This window comes from Cylas formicarius, unplaced genomic scaffold (genome assembly GCF_029955315.1).
Source record: "Cylas formicarius isolate icCylForm1 unplaced genomic scaffold, icCylForm1.1 PGA_scaffold_3__17_contigs__length_32017465, whole genome shotgun sequence".
Taxonomy (NCBI): domain Eukaryota; kingdom Metazoa; phylum Arthropoda; class Insecta; order Coleoptera; family Brentidae; genus Cylas; species Cylas formicarius.
The window spans coordinates 30,614,056-30,637,375 of record NW_026844326.1 but is presented as its reverse complement, the minus strand read 5'-3'; the positions used below and the strand labels follow the sequence as shown (position 1 = coordinate 30,637,375).

At 35.7% G+C, this 23,320-nt stretch overlaps 1 protein-coding gene across 3 annotated transcripts in view; it reads left to right on the top strand.

Annotated features, from left to right (window-relative positions):
- LOC132699748 (uncharacterized) overlaps positions 1-23,320 on the top strand; it is a 364,826-nt gene that overhangs the window by 173,728 nt on the left and 167,778 nt on the right. The window contains exon 1 of one of the 3 annotated variants that reach the window (XM_060666622.1): positions 9,572-10,423. The exons of 1 other annotated variant lie outside the window; for it this stretch is intronic. In XM_060666622.1, coding sequence (XP_060522605.1) covers positions 10,367-10,423 — 57 coding nt within the window. In that variant the 5' untranslated portion in view covers positions 9,572-10,366. Of the gene's footprint in view, positions 1-9,571; positions 10,424-23,320 lie in introns of those variants that run through there. One more of the 3 variants, XM_060666623.1, reaches the window with a different exon arrangement.

Genomic DNA, 23,320 nt, shown 5'->3' with positions numbered 1-23,320 from the left:
AAAAACCACTAACGTTCGTGCGAAAGGTATGTAAAATTTCTGTGGGTAACTTAAATTATACATGTCATTTCACTTACCGACTCGTCCCCTAGATTTTAATTGTATCTTAAATCGCGTAGTATTTAAATTGTCTGATATATTGCATAACATTTTTCTGTGTATTAGATTTTGGGTAAATTTTCGCAAAACAACACGTGTACATCCGAAAACATCCGATTGCTCTCGGACCCGTGCTGTAATATCCCGGAAATGTCCGAAGTGGCTCGGATCTGCGGGACACGAAACCGATGTGGTAAAATGACGCTTCTCGCACGCTAGAGTGGTGTATAATTATGTATTTTACAGAAAGGAGTAGAAAAAGATTTTATCACACTTCATAAAGTTGGGTCTTCATTGTTTTATAAGTAGACCATGATTTATTTGTAGTTTTTTTTTCGCGTCCGCCGTGTGTATTCGTCCGCACGCCGTGTTCAAATTAAAATCGTCTCTTAATTATTTATTCGTGCGCCTCCCGCCATATGCAAAACAGGTCAGCGGCGTGTCGTAATCGGGTTCATTTAACCCGGGACGGACAAAACGGATCATTGTTTACACCCAAGGGCTCCCATTGACATGTCGGATATCCAAATTTGGTGTCGATTTAACGGAAGCGACGCGAAGGTGTAACGCAACGCCCTGTGTAATCGCATTGTGTTTTAATCCGGCGGGTCGTCGCGGTTACGAACTTTGAAGCTCTCGCCATACGGTCTTTTAATATTCAAACGCGGCGCCCAATTGTCCGACCAGGCTGACGCGTCCCAAAAAGGGTTTTTAAAGACAATATAATAATAATAGTTATTTTTGCAAATTACCAGAGTTTTTGACTCAAACCGGTATAGTGTTTTGTATATTATGGACGCGCCTGGCAAGTCCCACTAGTGCAAAGTGGCAGAAAGCATGTAACGTGCGTTCAATTTATCTTGATATCATTTAAATTGATTGTAACTAAAAACAAAATATGGGGTTAGTAGCTAAGTTTTCTTCCAAATGACATACATGCCTGCATCATATTTTTTTAAATGGGACACCCTGTATATTGTATATGCGTTTAATAGAATATCTTACTCCGATTACAATTATGTAACACACTTTATATTTTAGCACACTCGTTTTTGACAAATCGGCAAAAACAACAACATTAATTAAGGTTTTATTATAATTTTTCGGCATATATAGTAGCAGGTAGTTTGTAAATATTACATGATTTCGTGAAAATCTGAACTTTTAGTTATTATTTATTTTGTTAAATGGATTTTCATCAGGTCAAAGCCACCTTAGTTCAGTTCAAAAAGAATATGTTTATGTTTGACATATTAGTAAAAACGTTGATGGTTGAATTGTTGTCCACGTCATTAATGTTAAAATACTTTATAATACTTTAAGTATATTTTCGGAATAATAAAAGTGCAACCGCAGCTCTTCGTCAGTATATTAGACTTTATCCGGAGCAATGAGCTCCTTCAAAACAGATATCTCCACGAAGCTGGCAAAGAAATTTGCAGAAAATGGCAACGTATTAAATTCTAAAAAGGTATGCCGGAAGCATAATGTTTTAAATGAAGAAAATAAGGCATGAAACACATCCAGTTTCCTCTATTACTAGAAAATATGCAGAGACGAGTATTTCTCGAAGATCAGTCCACTCAGAATATAAATATGATGCATTTAAATTTCGTAAAACCCAAAAACTAAGTGCAGAACAATGTCAAAGGAGGATGCACTTTTGTTTGGATTTTTTCAATGGACATAATGAGAATAATAATTTTTTGAAAAACATTTCATGGACTGATGAAAGTTCGTTCACTATAAGAAAGGGTTGTAATAGACAAGAAAACGCGATATTGGTCTTTAAATAATCCGCGACAAACACACGAAATAAAAACCCAGGGGTACCAATCAATTAATGTATGCGGACATGATTTATGATTTCAGCCTTTTAAGGAGTAATTTTTCATACACTGTGAAACCTACAGCTAGTAGGTATTGGTTGTTAGGATAAAACGATATTTGGCAGTTTTCCAGGTTTAGGAGTCTTGATCGCCTCATCTGCTATTGATCAGGAAGTTCTTTTAGAATCTCCTCACTGATTATTGTTTTCTTTTATTTCAGCAGCGATTTCTTTTGTTGGTGGTGAGTTTAATTTCACCTTCTTCTTGGATGAGGTTGTCCCAATCAAACACGCCTTCACCTGCGTTCGGTTGAAATGTCATAGACGTTCATATTTTGGGTTCGATATTTATAGTTCAAAAGTTAACCGGAGATCATTATTTGCAACTCTTAGAGCACCAAATAGAACAATATATAGAAAATTTACCCATAAATATATCAGTGCTGACCATACGGAATATCCCAGGGGTTGGATAGGGAACGGCGGAACTATGGATTGGCCAGCCAACAGCCCAGACTTAACTTTAGTGGACTTTTTCCTTTGGGGACACGTAAAACATCACGTGCACAGAACTCCTTGGAATAAGTTAAAGAATGTTTTTCTTTAGGGTATCTTGTCGTTTTTAGTTTTATTTGATTGATTTCCATAGTGAATAGTCAGTTTTGCTGTCATTTGCTTTGTTAAATCAAATAAATAAATAAATAAAAGAAGTAACTTATTGGCAAAACCGAATCTTGATCATATTGTTTACTTTAAGTTTGATGTAATTGATTTGAAAATTATTGTTATATTAAAAACTCTTTGGAAAAAAAAAATTTTAAACTTCTGAATGTTGATTAGCATTTTCCTCTATTAATCGTCGTTATATCTACTGCATACTGTTTTATCACAAATTAAAAACTCGTAAATCGTCTCAGAACAAACATTATAAATCTCGGTACGAAACGCACCTCCTTATCAGTTCATTCATTAAATCCCACTCTTTAAATTTATAGCGATTTATGTACTCTGCTTGGCGTAGAAGTTTACGACGTCCTCACGGAATGAGTCTCCCTAATTGTCTTGAATCGCTGAAAGCGCCCGATTTAACGGTGATCCCAGTGGGCTTTTGGTCCAGACAGTATCCGGTCAAGCTTCCTGTCCTGTGTCGAAACGTTGCTAATTGCCAGAACAACTTTCCCCAATTAGTAGTAGCAATCAGAATTCGTTACGTTTGGTCGAATTAAATTGAATGTGAAAAATGTAATTATTTCACCATTGCAACAAACACTATTCAAACGTTTTTTTGCCACCGCCATCTTAATCAGCATGGATTTTTATAAAGAAACTTCCACATCAGCGAGTTTGATTTATAAACACAACGCACTAGGAATCCAGGAGATTAGTAAATAGTATGAAAATTACTTCTACTTTATTATAAGCAAAGAGAAAAATTGAAATGAGGTGGCTTTTACGTGATGAAAATCCATTTATCAAAATAAATAAGAACTATAAGTTCACATTTTCACGAAAATATGTATTTTGCCATGACAATTGTTTCGACAACACCGTATTTTTATCAAATGTAATATTCAGAAATTACCTGCTACTATATATACCGAAAAATGAAAATCAATACCTTAATTAAATTTATTTAATGATATTAAGTTCTTGTAATTTTCTGTTGAGAGTGGCGTATTAAGAAGTCCGTTTATAAAAGAGTGAAATGCAGCCATTTTGTGTGTAAGGGTGATTTGAGCTGTTATGTATGGTTGTGTCCGTGTGTGAAGATTTATGGTAAATGGAAAAATCTAATTTGTTTTCCGTTTTCGTAATAGTTAAGACTAAAAAATTAATAGAGTCATTTGTTCAATCTCGATAGTGAATTTTATTCGATTGTCTGTCCGTTGCAACAAAGTAAGCAAAGACATCATTCACGTATCTATACCACCATAGAAAACTTTTACTTAAAAGATGTTCTAGTATGATATTTTCCAAATTATCCATAAAAATCTCGGCTAACAAAGGACTAAGCGGGTTTCCCATAATCAAACCTTCTTTAGAGATGTAAATCTGTCCATTAAATTCAAAACAATTTTGGTCTAAAGATACTACTAAGCAATCTATTAAATCTTGTTTCACCAATGGGTTAACCTGTTTTCGAGTTAGGGTGAAATCTACTAAATGTATCACATACATGGATGGAATACTGGGAAATAAGTTTTGTACAACAAAAGACAATAGTATTACATTAGAAGGGATTTTGATATCTTTAATTTTGTTGATTAATTCAAAAGAATTTTTTATTGCAAATTTTGGTTTAAAATCTGTGTGGAACTTTAAAATATTTAATAATTTTGTTGAGAGGTTAACGGCTGGAGCACTATCGAGATTGAACAGGATAACTCTATTAATTTTCTAGACGTAACTATAACGAAAATGCAAAACAAACAGGTCAAATCACCCTTACACACACAAAATGGCTGCATCTCACTCTTTTATACACAGACTTCTTAATACGCCACTCTCAACAGAAAATTATAACAAACATTGAACAAATTGCACTTAATAACAGCTACAATCCGTCCATTATAGATAAAATTATAAATAAAAAACAAATCCAGACAACAGAAAACTCTATTCGAAACTTATCCGAAACTTAATATAGAACACGAACAATTTAAAACAATTACATACATAGGAGAACCCAGTGAAAAAGTTTCAAAACATTTGTCAAAATGTGGTTTAAAAATAGCTTTCAGAACTAACAACACAATAAGTAAATTTTTAAAAATCAATAATACGAAATGTCCAAAATCTCTCTGTCCTAAAATTTATATTGGACAAAACTGGTAGATTTTTCAATAAACGCATTAACGAATATAAAAATACGTTTACAAACACAAAAACACATTTTTGACGACAATTTTGATATTTTACATACAGCCACAAAAAGTAGAAAATTAAATTTATTGGAAGCCATGGGGATTAACAAAATGAGACATTCAAATGTATTGCTTAAAGGTCAATTAGATTTAAATACCTCTCCTTTCTTCTTCTTCTTCTTTAGGTGCCGTCTTCGTTGCGAAGGTTGGCAATCATCAGTGCTATTCGTATTCGTGACACGGCCGACCGAAATAGTTGGTTTGTGGTGCACCCGAACCAGTCACGTAAGTTTCTCATCCATGAGTGACGCCTTCTTCCTACACTTCTCTTTCCTTGAATTTTTCCTTGTGATATCAGTTGGAGTAGTTGGTACTTTTCTCCTCTCATGACGTGTCCAAGGTACTGAAGTTTACGCTTTTTTACCGTAATGATAATTTCTTTTTCCTTTTTTATTCTTTTCAGGATTTCCATGTTGGTCACTTTATCGGTCCATTTTACCTTAAGTATTCTACGGTACAAACACATTTCGAACGCCTCCAGTTTCCTTATGTCCAGTTTCTTCAGAGTCCAAGCCTCTACACCATAGTACAGTACCGACAAAACATAGCATCGCACCATTCTGATTTTTAAATCCAAGCTGAGATCGCTGCCACGGAGCACTCTTTTCATTTTCGCAAATGTTGTTCTCGCCTGTCCTATTCTAGTTTTGATTTCTTCAGAGCAGTCGTTATTTTTATTTACAATTGTACCTAAGTATTTATAACTGTCAACTTTTTCTACGGAGTGGTTATTTATATGAATTTGTGAATTGTTTTTTGCTGTTTTTGATATTATCATAAATTTTGTCTTTTTTACGTTTAGTAACAGTCCGAACTCTTCACTCGATGTATTAACTTTGTCTACTGCAATCTGTAATTCGTTTAGGTTGGTAGCCATCAGGATCGAATCATCCGCATATCTTATATTGTTGATAGTCACTCCGTTAATTTTTAGTCCTTCGTTTCATCATCCAATGCTCGTTTCATTATTTCCTCTGAGTAAAGGTTAAATAACATCGGTGATAGCACGCACCCCTGCCTAACGCCTCGACTATTTTTAACACTGCTTTTTGATTAGAATAAAGATTCGTAATAATTTTTATATCTCTGGTGTCTAAGTTCTTCTCTTTCAGAAGCTGGATAAGTTGTTCGTGTCGGACCCTATCGAAGGCTTTGTTGTAATCAATGAAACATATATAAAGATCCTGATTAATATCCATACATCGTTGGGCGGGAACGTTCAAGGCAAATATTGCTTCTCTTGTGCCTAAGCCACCTCGGAAACCGAATTGAGTCTCGCTGATATCTTGTCCTACTGTTTTGTATATCCTGTGATGTATCACTTTCAGAAATATTTTTGGCGTATGACTCATTAGACTGATTGTTCGAAAGTCTGTGCATTGCCTTGCATTACGTTTTTTTGGGATAGTGACGAACGCTGATAGCAACCATTCCCTGGGTATAATACCTGTTTTGTATATGGTGTTGAACAGATCTGTTAGACTGTTAGATGTTTTCCTCTTCTATCAATTTGAGAATTTCAGAGGGTAACTCATCAGGCCCTGCAGCTTTTCCATCTTTTGTGATTTTTATTGCATGGATGACCTCTTCTTTAGTTATTTCCGGTCCACTGTTTTCTTGTTCTGTTACTATTCTGTTTATATCTCTCTCTTCCATTTCCATAATAATTTTGCCATTCTGGTCAGTGAGTATTGACGGTTGTCTTTTTTTCTGTAACCCTGCCAGTTCTTTTACTTTCTTGTGGACATTGAAGCTGTCGTGCTTTTCTTCTGGGGCTTCTATTTCGTCGCATTTTCTTTTGTAGAATACCTCTTTTGCTTCTCTTATCTGTGATCGGATTTCTTTCTGAATATTCTTATATGCTTCGTTGTTGTCTTTTACACCACGTCGTTCGTTCATCAAATTCAAAATTTCTGGAGTCATCCGTTCCTGTTTTTTCCCTATTTTCTGTTTTGTCAGAATGGTCTTGCTCGGCTCAATTACTACGTCTCCTTTATTGAACTTAAATTCTCACAACAACATTAATTAAGGTTTTATGGTCGTTTTTCTGTATATATAGTAGCAGGTAGTTTGTAAATATTACATTTGATAAAGACACGGTGTTGTCGAAACAATTGTCATGTAAAAACATATAATTTCGTGAAAATCTGAACTTTTGGTTCTTATTTATTTTGATTAAAATATACCTCGAAATACATAGGTTGGCGCAAAAATAAAGTAAGTGCTGAAGAGTGCAACTTTTTATCATATCAATTCAAAAACAATCATTGTTATGTCACATATTATACATAGTGAAGAGCAAAAAATAAAAACACCTACAGCTTTCCTGCAGCATATTGAGTTTCCAACCACCAAAGCACGCCATATAAATGCATCAGTTATCAATCAGTTACGTCCACTTATTATGTGCATTCTTATGGAATGAAATCTTTTTCTGCTGACATAGCATCATCATCACACCGCATGAAAATGCTATGATTCCTGGGAATCCACCTTTTTCAATAAAAGCTCTTTTAATTTGACCATTTCCTTGTTCAGTTTGGAGAGAACAGATCCAATGATTAGACACTTGTTGCGCAATCAGTTCTTGTTTGCTTTGGAATTCTTGAATTCCTATTACTATTTTCCGGGTGTGGGAGCGATTCGTTAAATAAATTGAGAACTAGCTCCCTATATCCTCTCTTGCAGATCTTTCTCATTATTTTTTTGCACTTTTTAGATTTGAGATACGTCGTCGATTCTCCTCCTTATGCAGCAAATGTCTCAAAACAGGATACATCTGTAATTTAAGTTGGGGATAGAATACGAACATAACGAATACCTACCTGTAGGGCGGTTATTCTGTTCTATATTTCATGCTAATTTTAATTCAATTAAATTAGATTAAGTTGTGCAAAAACGAAGTAACAAGCAGCAGTCAACCAATTTTTGGTTAGGTTGGGATTTTCTTCATCGTTGTTTCTGTTTTTAACATGTGGAGTATAATGATCCCTGCCCGACCGACGAAACGAATCTACGACGACATGTAACGACGGTTTCCCTTCGCATCTGCATCTGTTTCGCTTAGGAGTATGATACAGATTACAGAGTCTCAGTCCAGTTGCTTTAAGCCGTCTTCAACACTAAAATTACTTTAATCAATAATCCCTTAGTTAATTTATTATTGTGAAACAATTGCTTCCGACAGCACCAACTGCTTCAGCGTTGAAAATCTGAAACAATCATATAATTGTATTGCTTTTAACCCATATTATCCCAAGCATAAAAAAAAATAAAAAATACATTTTTGCTCTGAAATTATTTATTTCGTTGCACTTAAAAATGCATTACATGTGTCAAAAAAAATTAAAAACTCGTTTTGTTTGTAAATATTGGAATGCTATAATACATAAGAATACGTAAATCGAAATAATACTGACGACTTTCATTGTTATTGTCCTCATCCATCACGATCTCTTCCATAGCCGCCTTTAATTCATTTTGACTCAAATACCTCGGCAATGCCATATATACATATATGTAACTAAATTTTTTTTTTGAAATTTAAATCTGCAGTTGGCTTTTCAGTTTTCTGCCGGAAATTTCCTCTTCTTTAAAGTATCAAACAGTAAAATCCACCATCTTAGTTTAATCCGTAAAAAATGACGTAGCGTCGCCTCCATGCGGCGTGAATTGACATTTTGCGGGATAATTCGGCGGAAAATCCGGCGACGCCATTATCCGCAAAATAAACGGCCATACATCGACCGGGTAGAGCGGAATTGAAAAATTAATTGAAAAAGACTTAGGAAAATTGGCCGATAATGCACCCCCGACCTCCGTTTTCGATTTGTTTCGAATATAAATTGCCTGTTTTGCTCTCACCTCCCAAATAATAATTTACCCGGACAATATTTCCGGTATTTTTTCAGAAGGGGCTACGTTTTTCCATTAAAATAACAGTTTTTCGACGACGCCCCCCCCCCCTCCGGTCCCTCCACGGGACCGTTTATATTTAACCGCCGCACGTAATTATTCATCTTAAGTGACTTGATATGACGGGCCTAATTTGGGACGGTTCCCTGTCTTTGTTTGTTGCGGTTGTTTTTGTTGTCTTAAAACGAACCCCTATTTTTTCTATATAATTATAATTATTCATCAAATGGTATTTAAAAAAAAAACAAGACCGATTTCGAAAAATCGTGACTGCGCGAAGCGTCTGCTCTGTATTATGCCCACAAAGTCACTGCGCAGCTGTGTCCGACTGGAATTCTGCAGACGTTTCGCCAAAATCTCACTTTTTCGGAGCGCGAGCATTGAAGATGCCAAGTGAGACTGCTGACCGAAGCTACGGTTAAGTAATTGAAAAGTAATAAAACATTTGCAGGCATTCATTTGACTGCTTTGAAAAAACTGACGAATCATGTTCTCCAAATTGACATTTTGAGATATTGTTTTTATGTCAAAAATTAGACATTTTAATTATATACGTACCATATACAAGGGTACAAAAAATAAAAATCATTTATACAGTATACAATGTTAAATAATTTTTTTTTCAGAATAACATCTAGTCCACCCCCAGTTTTTAAAATACTGCGAACTATTTCTATTTGGTTAGTTCTCACTTTTACTTTATTTTTTCTTATCTTAAATATTTCTTATTATAAACATTCTCGCTTCATCGCATACGGCGCAAATCGAGAAAAGCAAACAACGGTCCCCGTGAAGCATTTTCCTTTTGATACGCGTTTAAATAATTCAAAAGCCGCCTTTAAAAATTCGCAAAGTCATCCCTTTTCCGCGATTTCGTCGCAACAATCCTGACGGATTATTCTCCGCCATCCTCGCCCGGCTCCTTTACATCCGATCGACGCTATTCTTGGATTAATTCCGCCCAAAGTCGTAGGACGAACTTCGTTTTCGCCCTAGCTAGTTGTTTCGGAACAATTACCCGCGACGACGAAACAGCGTCGAAACTTAAAACGACAAACGCACAATGCCTCGAACGTAAACTTTTCTAATTAATCCCGAAACTTATCGAATTTGTTAACGCGGGGCGCCCCCACGGGCGACTAATTAACTAACCGAGAAACGCGCGGACCACCGAAATCCGCGATACGTCAGTCAGAGCTCGAGACGAGCGGTGGTCCGTGTCGCGCGCGCCCCGCTGTTATTACCGAACGTCGAACGATATTAATAATTGTTATCGTTGCACCTTGAACGACACTCGAAACGTGCATTAAAGCGCCCGGCCGCCGAATTTGCACAAGGCAGGCGCGCATTCGATCAAACCCGCGATCCGAGCCCGCCGCGATGCAAGTCAGCTGCTACGGACGAGGAAGCCAGTCGCGCGCCACCAACCGTCGAGTCGAGAAGGTTGCGTAAGCGCTCTCGATCTCTGGGCTCGCGTACTTCGTAGCCGCGTCAGTTTTCGGCAGTTCGGGCGCGTTTGTGTGTGTTTTTACGTTCAGTCGCGATCTGTTTTGTGCGTTATGTGATTTTGGACCGCGCGCGAGAGCCTGGTGTAATAATTATGTGTGACAATAATTGCGTTATCGAGGGAACCGTCAAATTTCGCGACGGCAAAAAGGTACGTTTTTTTTTTTTATTTTTGTCTCGTCGGTTAGCGTTGTGGTGTCGTTATTACCATGTTGCCGACGGTGTAGCTCGCCAAAGTAGCCTTGTGACTTTGCCGAAATGTCAAACGCCGTCAATAAATTCACGTTTTATCGACGTCCTTATCCGTATCGCGTTGTAAAACTGGCACTTTATCGTTTTGTTTTGCGTGCGATAAATAACGAACTCGGAAAAAATACTTAAATGTATTCCTTCCGACATGTTCTTGATATATACGCGCCGGCCGCATCGTACCGACGCTCTTAATTAATGGGCGTTTTTTTTCCGTGCGTATTCTTTGACCTTGGTCGTCCAGCTAACGAACTTTGCCCTCCCCCCCCCCCCCGCGCGGATTCGAAAAGTACGAGAGAGAGTAGATTTTTCCGACATATTTTATGCAAATCCGAGACCCGCCGGCCTTGATTTACAGGCCGGTAATCCGTTTTCCCTGCGAACCCTGCAAAAAAAAACTTGCGGGTTAATAAAAACGGGGTCGATAGCAGACCCCCCCCCCCCAATTCTGCCATTTTCCTCGTATCCCCTTCCTATCCATCGAAAAAGGTTTAATATTTTATTCCGGTAATTCGAGGTCGGTTTTCGGGGCTGTTTGATTTTTTATACCGTTTCTTCAAATTTAGTCGGGGAGTTCCTTTGGAAAAACATCCGTTCCTGCAACTACCCTTGTTACATTCGCAAAATAAATAAAATCGAATTTTTCGACAGTATCTACGGTCGTATAAAAAGTTTATATCACGGTAACGGTAGCTCCTATGGGATTGTTATAGAAATGATTACCGTCGAAAAAAAAATTTTTTTATATTTTTTTTCCTGAATAACTTTCGAACCCTAGGAGCTACAAAATTAAAATTTGCCTCTTTTTTAACCCTCCGCGAGGCACATAAGAAATGGCCCTGATCCGACGCCGGTATGCATCTTTTTTTCGCGATTTTCGGCTGTTTTTTGAACATGGAATGCTACAATGCATAAGAATACGTAAATCGAAATAATACTGACGACTTTCATTGTTATTGTCCTCATCCATCACGATATCTTCCATAGCCGCCTTTAATTCTTTTTGAGTCAAATACCTCGGCAATGCAATGGTTGTAATTAAAAAACGTTAAAACTTCAAGTGGTATCCAAATTTTAACGGAAATATTCCGACACGCCCTGTATATGTAGCCGAAGACGCGAACAACTCTCCTCAGCGTTTGCAAATTCTAACAAAGTTTTATTTTTATCGGTACTTGTGGTTAGCGCATAGAGAAAAATTTAATCACGTATTTGCCGACGTGTTTTTTAATACTGGATACATTAGACCTTAAATTTGTTCTCGGAGTTAAAACGCATGGATAGACTTATTGGTATCGTATCGTATTTTAATAATCTAATCAGGAATATCAGTACGTTTTGGCTCGTTAAAATAAATATTCAGAGACCACCGTGGTTAACAGATACTGTGGAAGTTACGGTTAAACTGAGGGATTAAAGCCACAAGTACAAAAATAGAAAAAAAAAATTAAATCACTATTAAAATTTTTAACATTTTTTATTACGACCAACACAGGAAACGCAACGGGACGGTTTCACAAATTTAATATGTTTATTTGTATTTGTTGAATTTTCTGAAAGCTTATTATAAGTACATGCTGCTTGAAATACCGGATTGGAATGTCCTTTATTAGTTCTGATATTGTAATTATAAATATCGTTGTGAGATCTGGTTTCGTACATGTGACTTTTGTATTTTATTAATGCCGTCCCATGCGATCGCGAACGCCAGATTAAAAACCCTCTTCTGCCGCCCGAATATGCTTAAGCAAAAGTGACCTTCACAGAACGTTTTGCGGGGTGCGGAGGGGGGCTCCTCTTTCTCCGTGCCGGATTTGTTCCGACCGACCGCTTTGTCGTTGCAAAAACTAATATCTAATTTACTTGTCCAGGCTATAACGTAGATAGAAATCTACTTGTTTTTTTCCGCTTTGCCTGCGAGTACCGACAATGAAAATCTCTCATTTCTTGCCCGTATTTCGTTCGTTTTACCGTTAACGATATGTCTGCCTAATTTCGTTTTTACCGGGGCCTGTGGCCGTTTGCGAAACGTCGCGAACGCGTTTTTTTTTTTCGAAAAACGAATGGTTTCTAATTTACGGCCCCGCAGTACCGGGGCGGGGGGTTTCGCCATAAAAATACCGCGACGGGGTCGCAATTCCTCTGAAAATAGTTGAATTCCCAGGGATTCTTTTTAACTGCCATGCAATTCTTGGAATTTTTACGAATGATTCTCAATTCCTTCGAGTTTCTCTGAACTCTAGTTTAACTCAGAATTCCTTCGAGTTCTTCTAACCTCATTTTAATTGCTCCGAAATCCTTCAGAATTTCTTTGAAATAATTGGAATATCCTGCGAGTTTTCCTGAACGCGTCTTAACTGCTTTAGATTTCTTGGAATTAATCTGAAATTAGTTGAAATTCCTGCGAGTTCCTCGGAATTATTTTTAACTGCTCTGAAATTCTTGCAATTATTCGAAATTCCTTCGAGTTTCTTTGAATTCGTTTTAGTTTCTCTTGAATTCTTATAAATTCTTAAAATTGGCGGAATTCCTGTTGAATTAGTTGAAATTCCTCCGAGAATTACTTGAAATTTCATCGCGTTCCTTGAAATTCTGGCTTGTTGGATTTAATTTTCGTAATTCGTCCGGAGTTGGTTGAATGTCTTCGATTTCCTCGGAATTCTTTTTAAATGTTCTAAAATTCTTCGAAATTCCTTTGGAATTATTCAACATTTCTTCGAGTTTGTTCGAATTCTTGTTAACTCGGAATTCCTTCGGAATTAGTTGAAATTAGTTAATTTAATTGTGAAATAAATGTATCTGAATTCTTGTTAACTGCCTTAGAACTCTTTTAATTCCTCTGGAATTGGTCTTGGAATTAGCGTGGAATTGAAATGTCTTCTTGGAGTTCTTGTTAATTGGGTTGGAATTTGTAATTTTCCGAAATCGTCTGGAACTGAAATGTATTCAAGCTGCTGGGAGTTCTCCCCTGGGACTAAGTTGAAATTCTTTCTTGTCCCTCTGAATTTCATTGACATTCTGTAGAATTCATTAAGTTCTTTCGGAGTTAGTGGAAATTCCTCTGAAATTCCTCCGGGTTCCTCGGAATTCGTTTTAAATCTTCTGAAATTATGGCAATTATTTGAAATTCCTTGGAATTCTCAACTCCGACATTCCTTCAAGATTTCCATCCTTCAGAAATTCCATCGACATCCTTGAAATTCTGGTTTATTGTTTTGTAATTGTTGGAATTCCTCTGGAATTAGTTGAAATTTCTACGAGTTCCAAGGAATTCATTTTAATTATTCAAAATTCCTTCGAATTTCTCTTCACTTTAGCTTAACTTGGAATTCCTTTGAAATAACTGAAAAATCGATGAAGTTCGTCTGAATTCTTGTTAACTGCTTTAGAATTCTTGGAATTCTTCTGAAATTCGTTGAAAGCTTTCGGTATCCTTTTCAATTCGGAGTTCCTCTGAAATTAATCGGAATTCCTACGAGTTTCTCTTCACACTAATTTAACTCGGAATAAGTTGAAATTTCGTCGGGTTCCTCGTAATTCTTTTTAACCGCAATTGCACCAATCCAAAATGGGTGTAATTGGTAAAAAAAAATAACAAAAAAAACCAATTTTGCCTAAAATTGCCCTAAAATTGCGTCTTGTTAATAAGCTTGGCACCATGGAAGCGGCGAATATTACTCTCGCAACCCTCGTATATCGGAACACGTACGTATGTATATGTATGAAGCGCGGGTCAAAGTTTGTGTTTTCCAATTGCGCAACGCGCTTCAACGACATTTATTTACAAACCGACGACGTTAATAATTCGACTTTCACCCGTGTCGAAAACAATACTCGCGGTTTAACCTTTGGGCGCTTTTTTTTTTTTTTTTAATGCGGTTCAGTTTCGATCGACCCCGTATACGAATCCGCGGCCTTGAAGTCGAAAACAAAAATAATAGCGAACGCGCGGGTACCGGGAAACGCCGTTTCCAGGTGTGCTTTCCTCGTTAACGCGTTTTTTATGATTAATAAACGCGCTTCGCGCGAGATAAGTACGGGTTTTTTCCCCACTCGCATTGGACGCTCGTAAATTTAAAACTGCCGACCCTGGCTAGTTTGAACTTAGAATAATTTAAACTAAAATAAAAACGCGTCTACAGGGTATCCGATATAAGACGATGCACGAGGTGTGTTCAAAAAGTAATGTGACTTAAAAAGTATTTAGTTATTCGTCAAAATTAATGGTGCCCCCTTGAAAGTAATCCCCCCAACCCCCCAGATATAATATACTTATGCCAATCTGGTATAGCCTGAAGTTCTTCATAGCATAGCGGGGGGGGGGCATGTCCGGGGACTATTTATTTTTTTATTTATTTAGATTTATTTAGATTTAGATACACTGTTCAACAGGATAAATCCAACTACAGAACAGGGACATAAGTGAATAATTAAAAAAAAAATTGATTGATCTACTCTCGAAGTAAAGTCTGTTCATAGATATAAGAAAGTGACTAACTGATACGAATTAAGGAAAGACCCGGGCAAGCTGTAAGAATGAAATATGGCCGAACAGGTCCGTACTTTGCTTAGAATTTAATTATTTGGGGTTTTGTTAGGAAAGGTACTAAAAAATATTTATGTATTTATGTTTAAATCCAAAAATTACAAATTATTTTTATTACCTACTTAAATTACTTCATTATTTTCACATAATATATCAGTATCACTATCGCTATCATCGTCTGTTCTAATTGTTCTGCTTTTTCTATATGTTTAACAGAATTTGCCCAACTTTGTGGCGGATCTTAAAAACTTCGGTTTCTATAAGTTTGAGGACATTGGAGTTAACACGGGGAAAAACATGTTCAATGTGATTAAATATACAGTGGTAAGCTGGGAACCTTAAAACTGTATGCCCTAGATTTTTTGCATAATTATCCTTTTGTAGGTTCAAGCTTTGTAGGACCTCAATTAATTGCTTTTTGGTATAATCTTCGTGAAAATAAATGTCGTTATTATACAAGTAGTTTTGGATTGTTGCTTTTGCGTCACACGAGGAAGGGGTTTACTGTGATATTAGGAGGAATGTTTGGAACTAGTTTGTTTTTAAACCAACTTTTAAATAAATAAGTGGTCATGGTAATCCAGAGAAGAATCTTTAATATTTTTCGCAGACAGAGAAAGTCCATTTAGAATCCAACCATCTTTAGAGCCAGCATGCAAAATAGTTATTCTTTTACCTCTTTTTGATGGCGCGTTTGTTTTACACTTATCAGTTGAGTCAACGCAACCCTTTTCCGGGGTATCATAAGTGTCGAACCATTTTAATTATGCAGATGCGGTTTATGGTCCTTGTTCCGGTCAAGAAGATGTAACCAGAATACAGGGAGTGCAAAAGTCGCTTTCCAAAAAACAAAGTACCGCACTGATGTCCACAACTTGAATCTTCGATATAGGAGTCTTATTTCTCCTCCCCCGCATCGTGAAGCATTGTTTGAAAGGTCGTTTTCCTTCTGTGTCTACAAATGGTATAATGTAAAGAAACTGATGCCCACATCTTTTAGAAAAAAATACCAAACTTTTCTTTGTAATCAATCTATTAGTCAAAGATAATTAGCCTAAGTGGATTTCTATTAATAAGATACTTTACAGTTGATTGATGTATTATAATATGTTAAGATATATGGGCTTTGATCTTTTTTCCCAGTTCCTTTTCTTTGTGCTGTGTTTTTGGTTTACTACTAATAGATAAATGTAAATACAAAATGCAAAAATAAACAATTATTATTATTATTATTAATATTAGTATTATTAAAAAGTTAGACACAAGATGACTAAGCAGGCGCATTGTCGTGATACAAAATTCATGAAATGTTTTCCCACACTTTACTTTTTGAACACGCCTCGTACGTGGAGATATCGGAAACTGTAAGAGATACAGCGTCGCTTAAACGGAAGAAAGGTAGGTAGCGTGTGTATATGGCAAAAGATAATCGTGCTTTGTTTTATTTTATATCGATGACGTAGACACAGGGTGAATCACGTAAACGTCCGTTTTTGAAGAACCACGATATTTTCCTCATAATAGGAGCTGAAATGATCAAAATGTTCTTTATTGTAAACCGACTTTTATTTGATATGTCATTGTAAAGCTCGATGTGAAGTTTTGGAAATAGCTGTTTGTTGTATTGACTTTTTACAATTAATTAATTAGTTCTTAATTAGATTTAGCTTTTTATTGGACAGCTAAATAAATAAATGTTTGAAATAATAATAATATAATCTATATTTAGCATTATGCTACATACAAATACAATTCTAGATATAAAATAGATAGATAGATAGATAGATAGATTCATTTGTTGACTACGATTCGTACAAAAACAACGTAAAATTGTAGCAAGTCAGAAGTTATATTCAAGTGTAATAAAATCACATTAAAAAATAACATAAAAACACACATCTAATACAAACAAAATTATACAATACTATACAGTTTTATAGCGCATCGATACCAGTGAGAGTGTCAATGTATGCTCGCAGAGAGTAAAAACAATGACGTTGTAGAAATTCTTTGATAGTATGTTTAAATTTTCTATTGCTCATCTTTTTCACGGTACCTGGCAAAACATTATATAATTTCAGGTTCAACGAGTTGCTCTCAGACTTCCTCAGTCTAAACCTAGGCCGTCTAAGGAGATCCCCCGAACGAGTTGAATAGGCCTGGCAATCGGAATTAGCGCTAAAGTTTCCTTTCGTTCTCTGTATCTCTAATAACTGGTAGTAGATATAGATGCAAGGGGCATCACTTTAATTTTTTTAAAATAAGGTTGACAATGGTCCCTATATCCGATATTAGCCACGACTCGAATGGCCCTTTTCTGCATTCTAAAAATCTTCACAGCAGCCGAGGAATCACCCCACAGCACCGTGCCATAGCATAAGTGCGAATGCAACAAAGAAAAATAGACCATAAGCAGAGTCCTTGCTCCTATCAGGCCCCTCAGTCGTCGAAGAACGAATATGTTGGTGGACAATCTATTTTTCAGGTCTGAGATATGTTGTTTCCAATTTAGACCATCATCGATCCTAATGCCAAGCAACTTGACGGACTGTCCACCATTTACCAAGCAATTGGAGGAAAACACAATACTCTGGGTCTTGTCTAAATTTAATTTAAGATAATTAGATATTAGCCCTGTCCTCCAACATGCCAACCCTAACGGACAACTCCTCGACACTCTTAGCAGATGTGGTGAAGGATGTATCGTCGGCAAACATCACGCAGTGATTGGGGGCCAACAAATGATAAAGGTCATTTATGTAGATTGTAAATGGTAGCGGGCCCAGGACGGAACCCTGGGGCACCCCGCTTATTACTGATTCAAGCGATGAACGGTCATCCTGGTATTCTACAAGCTGTTGTCGGCGTCTGCAAGTAGCACGCCATAAGATCTAAGGGCAGACCGCGTAGACCATATCTATATAGCTTTTTAATAAAAAGCTGGTGAGAAACACAGTCGAAGGCCCTGGAGCGATCACACAAGGTCAAGCCAACTCACAACTTTAGACACTGCTTGGATCGTCGAACACCCTAACCCTAAATCTAAACTGACCAGCACAAAGACATTCGATCTTATTAATATAAGAAGTTAGCTGATCTTTTAGTAAGATCTCAAAAAATTTTGCTAACAAAGGCACGATTGAAACCGGCCTGTAGTTGTTAGCATCATTTATATCACCTGCCTTGGAACTACTCTTGAAATCCTAAACAGCGACGGAAATACACCTGTAAAGTTCCAGAAACCAAAAGCTAAGCACACAGAAACCAGAATTTGGACAATACATGGCGTGTTGAAACTCTTTTAAATTTATTAATAGTATCACAGTTTTTAATATCATGCGGTAAATTGTTATAATGGTTTAGGCCTTTATGTCATATGGAGTTTTATACATGACTAGAATAACATTCTCTCGACATAAAATTACCACAATTTCTTGTATTGTAAGAGTGAATATCTCTGAAATAGGTAACTTTTTCACAAACATAATTGGGAACACATTGCTGTATAAGTTTAAAAATAAATACATAGACATTAAACATTACTTTTTGTTTTGCAGATAAGAAATTAAGAACACTCAACGTGCTTTGAAATGGCGGACATTTTAGTATATGTCTCATGGCCCTATTCTGAACAATCTGCAATTAGGCAAATTGAACAAAAGTGTGGAACAAAATTCTAAATGGGGAGCAGCTAGGCTGTTATACAATAAGATTTTGGTGACAATTGACAAATATAATTTTAGTCAAATATAACACCCAGATATTTAATTTCGTCTTCATGAATTAATTTTTTGTTGTTAATATAAATGTTTACATCGAACTTTAATTTACTCAATTTATGTCGTTTACCAGAAATACAAAATTTTGACTTGTGCGTGTTTATACAAAGGTTATGCCATTCAAAAGCATTCTTCAGATCAGCATTCATTTTTCTTTGCATTTCATCCACATTTTCACCCAAAATAAAAATCACAGTGTCATCCGCAAATAATACCGCTTTAGTATCATCTCAAATATTTACAATATCGTTTATATACATAAGAAACGACAATGGTCCCAAAACTGTCCCCTGAGGAACACCATGTTCTACAGTTATTCAATCAGATATGCAATTTTTATATTTCGTTTTTTGTACCCTATCAACAAAGCCATTTATACGCTGTTCCCGTAATAAATAAATAAATAAATAAATTTGTTGCGGATTTGGGAGATTGACATGTATTTCAATTTTTTCCCGCTTTTTTTTTTAAATAGGTCTGTCAGATCCCGGGAGTAGGCAGGAAAACGTCGGCCATTGTTAAGGACCTCACAATGCCCGAGTCGACCCCGATTATTATTGTCGTGGATTTTGTTCGAGGTTATTATCCCGGTTTTGCCCTTGTTGTAAATTTAAATGTTATTTCACATCAGTCTGTTGTGCTTAACCGTCACCCTTGCCCAAATAAAAGCCGTAGGGGTGAGTGCGGCAAGGCGGGTCACTTAAGTTTTTTTATTATTTTTTGTGGCTTTTAACCAGCAAGTCGATTTTTTTTCACTATAACTAAATTTACCAAAATTTTGGAAACGTTTCGAGCCGTCGAATTATAACTATTTATGGCGAAGTATTTAATAAAAGAAAAACTTTACCGATTAGTATCTATTTTTCTATCGGTTATAAAATTTGTTTTTGATATTGCTGCGGCCTTAGGCTAAATCCGTACAATTATCCAAAAAATAACACTTTCAGTAAATTAATTACGATTCGGCCACAATTATACGGAATAGGAATTTTTTAGAATTTTTAAGTGAATTTTAAAGGGCTACCAATGTACAAAAAACCAGAATTTATAATTATAATAATGAACAATTTTTTTATAAATTTTTGCTCCAACCTCTTCTATCAGTTTTCTGCCCCCCCCCTCTTTTTGCGCGGTCGGTCGGTCCTTTTGCAGCCCCCCGACCGCCCCATCCCCCGCGTTGTTAATTATTTTGCCATTCTGCGTTAATTGCGCACAATCAATTGTTTCGTTGTGTTTATATATTGCGTCCCCCCAACCCCCGGGCGGGCGCACAAATATTTTCATTAAAATCGCTTAATTTGTTAATAACGAATTGCCCGATTATCAATAATTAATTAATCGAGCTCGGTGGTTTCGGCAACGTGGCGGAATTCTCGAAAGTTTGTCCGGTCGACGTGTATACCGGGTGTCCCCGCATTGGACATTTTTGTCAATAAAAAAAAAAAATTGAGAGTTTGTGTCTTAATTTTTTTTCATTTTTTTTTTTCATACGCTTCATAACAATTGTTCTTTTCATTAATTTGCTTTTTACTTTCCCGAAAAATCTGCGGAATCTGTGAAATCCGTAAAATTATGAAGTAGTTATAAAACGTTGACTTGAAGACATTTATGAAATATTTTACCTGAATGTATATATCCATTTAATGAAAAAATTATAGAACAAATAATTTATTTTTTATTTACTTTTTAACAAATTAATAAGACGCGACAAAACTGAATTTAAAAATTGATGTGAACCAGCCGCCTGGACAACAGAATTAATGATTCTTACAGACCAAATGAGAAATAATTTTTTGAGGTATTTTAATGAAACAAATAGACAATCATTTAAGTAGGAAATAATAATCTCCGCATGCGGAAAGCGGTTTCAAAATTTCTTTAGAAATTAGAAAATTAAGACAAATCATGGGCGTACCATCAGTGTCTACGAAAATAGACACACGCTACTGTTGTACTGTTGTACTTTACCAGTCCGTCTTTCAGAAGTTTTAATTATTGACATTCAATTAGAAAATACCCCGTATAATATTATTAATTATCAAAATTATTAATTAAGTGCTTAATTAAAGTTCAAGGAAAATAAAATAATTAAGAAACAAAATTTTGATGAAGAAATGTTGGAAAATATTTTATGCCAGTTTTGAAAATTTACGCACCATTTTTCAGTTTTTGAAAAGAGACTCTAAGCGTATGTTTTTCTTTTTAACTTAAAAGTTTTTTTAGTCACGATGTAGTACGAAAATTAAATTCCTGAAGCGAATTAGAAATCCGGGAAGTCGGAAATTTTTGAAATCATCGTGGAATCCGTGGAATTTGTGAAATCCCCTGGTTGTGTGAAATCTGGCGTATGGTCTGTTCATAGATATATCAAAGTGACCAATTGCTTTTGAATGGGATTATCCAAGGGTGGTCATTAACATACAATGCAACAAGATTATTACCTAAAGTTTCGGAATTTAAATTCAGGTAATAGAAAATAATTTTATTCCTACCTGTGCTTAATAATATTCTTTGGTTTGCTATACTACTTAGTTTAAGTCGTGTGCGAATTATGCAAAATATGTGCGAGTCTAGTGTATCTCAGGAGATGCTCCCGCCCAAATGTAGAAAACACCATTCTATTGAGACTAAGGAAGTTATAAACACATTGACGAAAATTCCAACATCAACTGTATGGAAAATTTTGAATAATTCCATTTAAGCGAGGAAAAAAAGAAGCGATGCCAGTTATACGAGGAACAAAGCGTGCCTACAATAGATATCTTAATTAGAATCTTTTAGAATTGGGAAATGGTGACTAGAATATCTAGAAAAAAATAGGATTTACAGAGAACATCAAAGGCAATTGGCTTATATCTTATATCTATGAACAGACTTTACCAGTTGTGGATGGTGATTTGCCTGCCTCACTCTCCTTAAAAAAAATAAAATTAAGTAAAAAACTATTTATTTTTTCTTTCTTTCTTGTTTATTTTGGGTTTTTATTATTTTCGAACTGCAAAGAATATCCACAAATTAGACCCGTTAGCAACAAGTTAATAAATTTTAAAAGATATATGTTTTAAACAAAATAGTTTTTTTAATTTCCGCTCAAAATACAATTCTCACCCTTTTTTTTGTTTGTTGTATTTTTAAATAATTGGTATTGTTTTTAATAAAAAAATGGGAGGCTCGAGTTTGGCATTGACGCTTATTTGTGACGCCCGGTACATATTTCCGACGGTTCATCGATAATATCACGTTCGAGGGGGGCCGGGGGGACGTCGAATAACGACCCTCTTTATCTGAAGAAACATCTGGCAACCTCAAGACGCTTCAACGCTCCGGATTGTATTTGACACAAGGTCGGGATACGCCCTTGCAAGGGCCGCCGGGCCATGATTTATCGCCCGCCCTGTATGCTTTCGAGGTTGATTTGCGTCTTCGACTTTGGCCAAAAATTACCGCCAGAAATTTAGTTCGATCGTCGTTTAAGTATTTTAATTGTAGCGTCAGATTTGTATGAAAATTGGTGTTAAAACCGAAATCCCTTGCGTCGAAACTAAAAATAAATAAAATTAATTGGCAATGGCTGAGCATGCGTAGAAAAAAAAATTAATAAAAGATTTTCGTCAGTAAAAACAATCAATACGAATTCTTCGAAAAGACACAACATAAATCTAAGACATTAGTATTTTATCTCGAAATTTTATTGTATAATTTTGTGATCTAACTCGAAAATTTAGAGAAATTGTTGTTGAAAAGTTTTGGAAAAATTCGTGTTTTAACCCTAAATTTCAAATCTCAAAATGTTACGAAAAATTGTTTCAAATAATTTCATGTTTTATCTCAAAGTTTTTGGAAAATTTAGCGCAAATTTGGTGTTTTATCTCTAAATGTAGAAAACATCTTTAAGTTTCGTGTTTTATTTCAACATTTTAGGAAAAATTTCGTGTTTTATCTTTAAATGTTAAAATTTCGTGTCCCACCTTGAAATGTTAGAAAAACCTGCATTAAATATTTCTGCTTGTTCTTACTTGAAAATTTTGGGAAAATGGCGTGTTTTTTCTTGAAATGTTAAAATTTTGTATTCCAACTCGACATGTTTCAAAAAATTTAATGTTTTATCTCAGAGTTTTTGGAATATTTCGTGTTTCACCGCTAAATGTTGAAAATATCGTCTTCAAATGGTAATTGTAGGGAAATTTTCTAATTTTTGAAATTTCTTGTTCCGACCCGGAATTTTAGCGAAGGATTCTTGTTTTATTTCAACATTTTAGTAAAAAATTTTGGTTTTATCTCTAAATGTTAAAATTTCGTGTTCGTTAGAAAAAAACATCATGTCTTATCTCGATATTTTTGGACAAATGTCGTATTATACCACTAAATTTAAAAATTTCTACTTGTTCTTTTTCGAAATTTAGCGAAAATTTCCTGTTTTCTCGAAATTTTAGAGCAAATTTCGTGTTTTATTTCAAAATTTTAGTAAAAAATT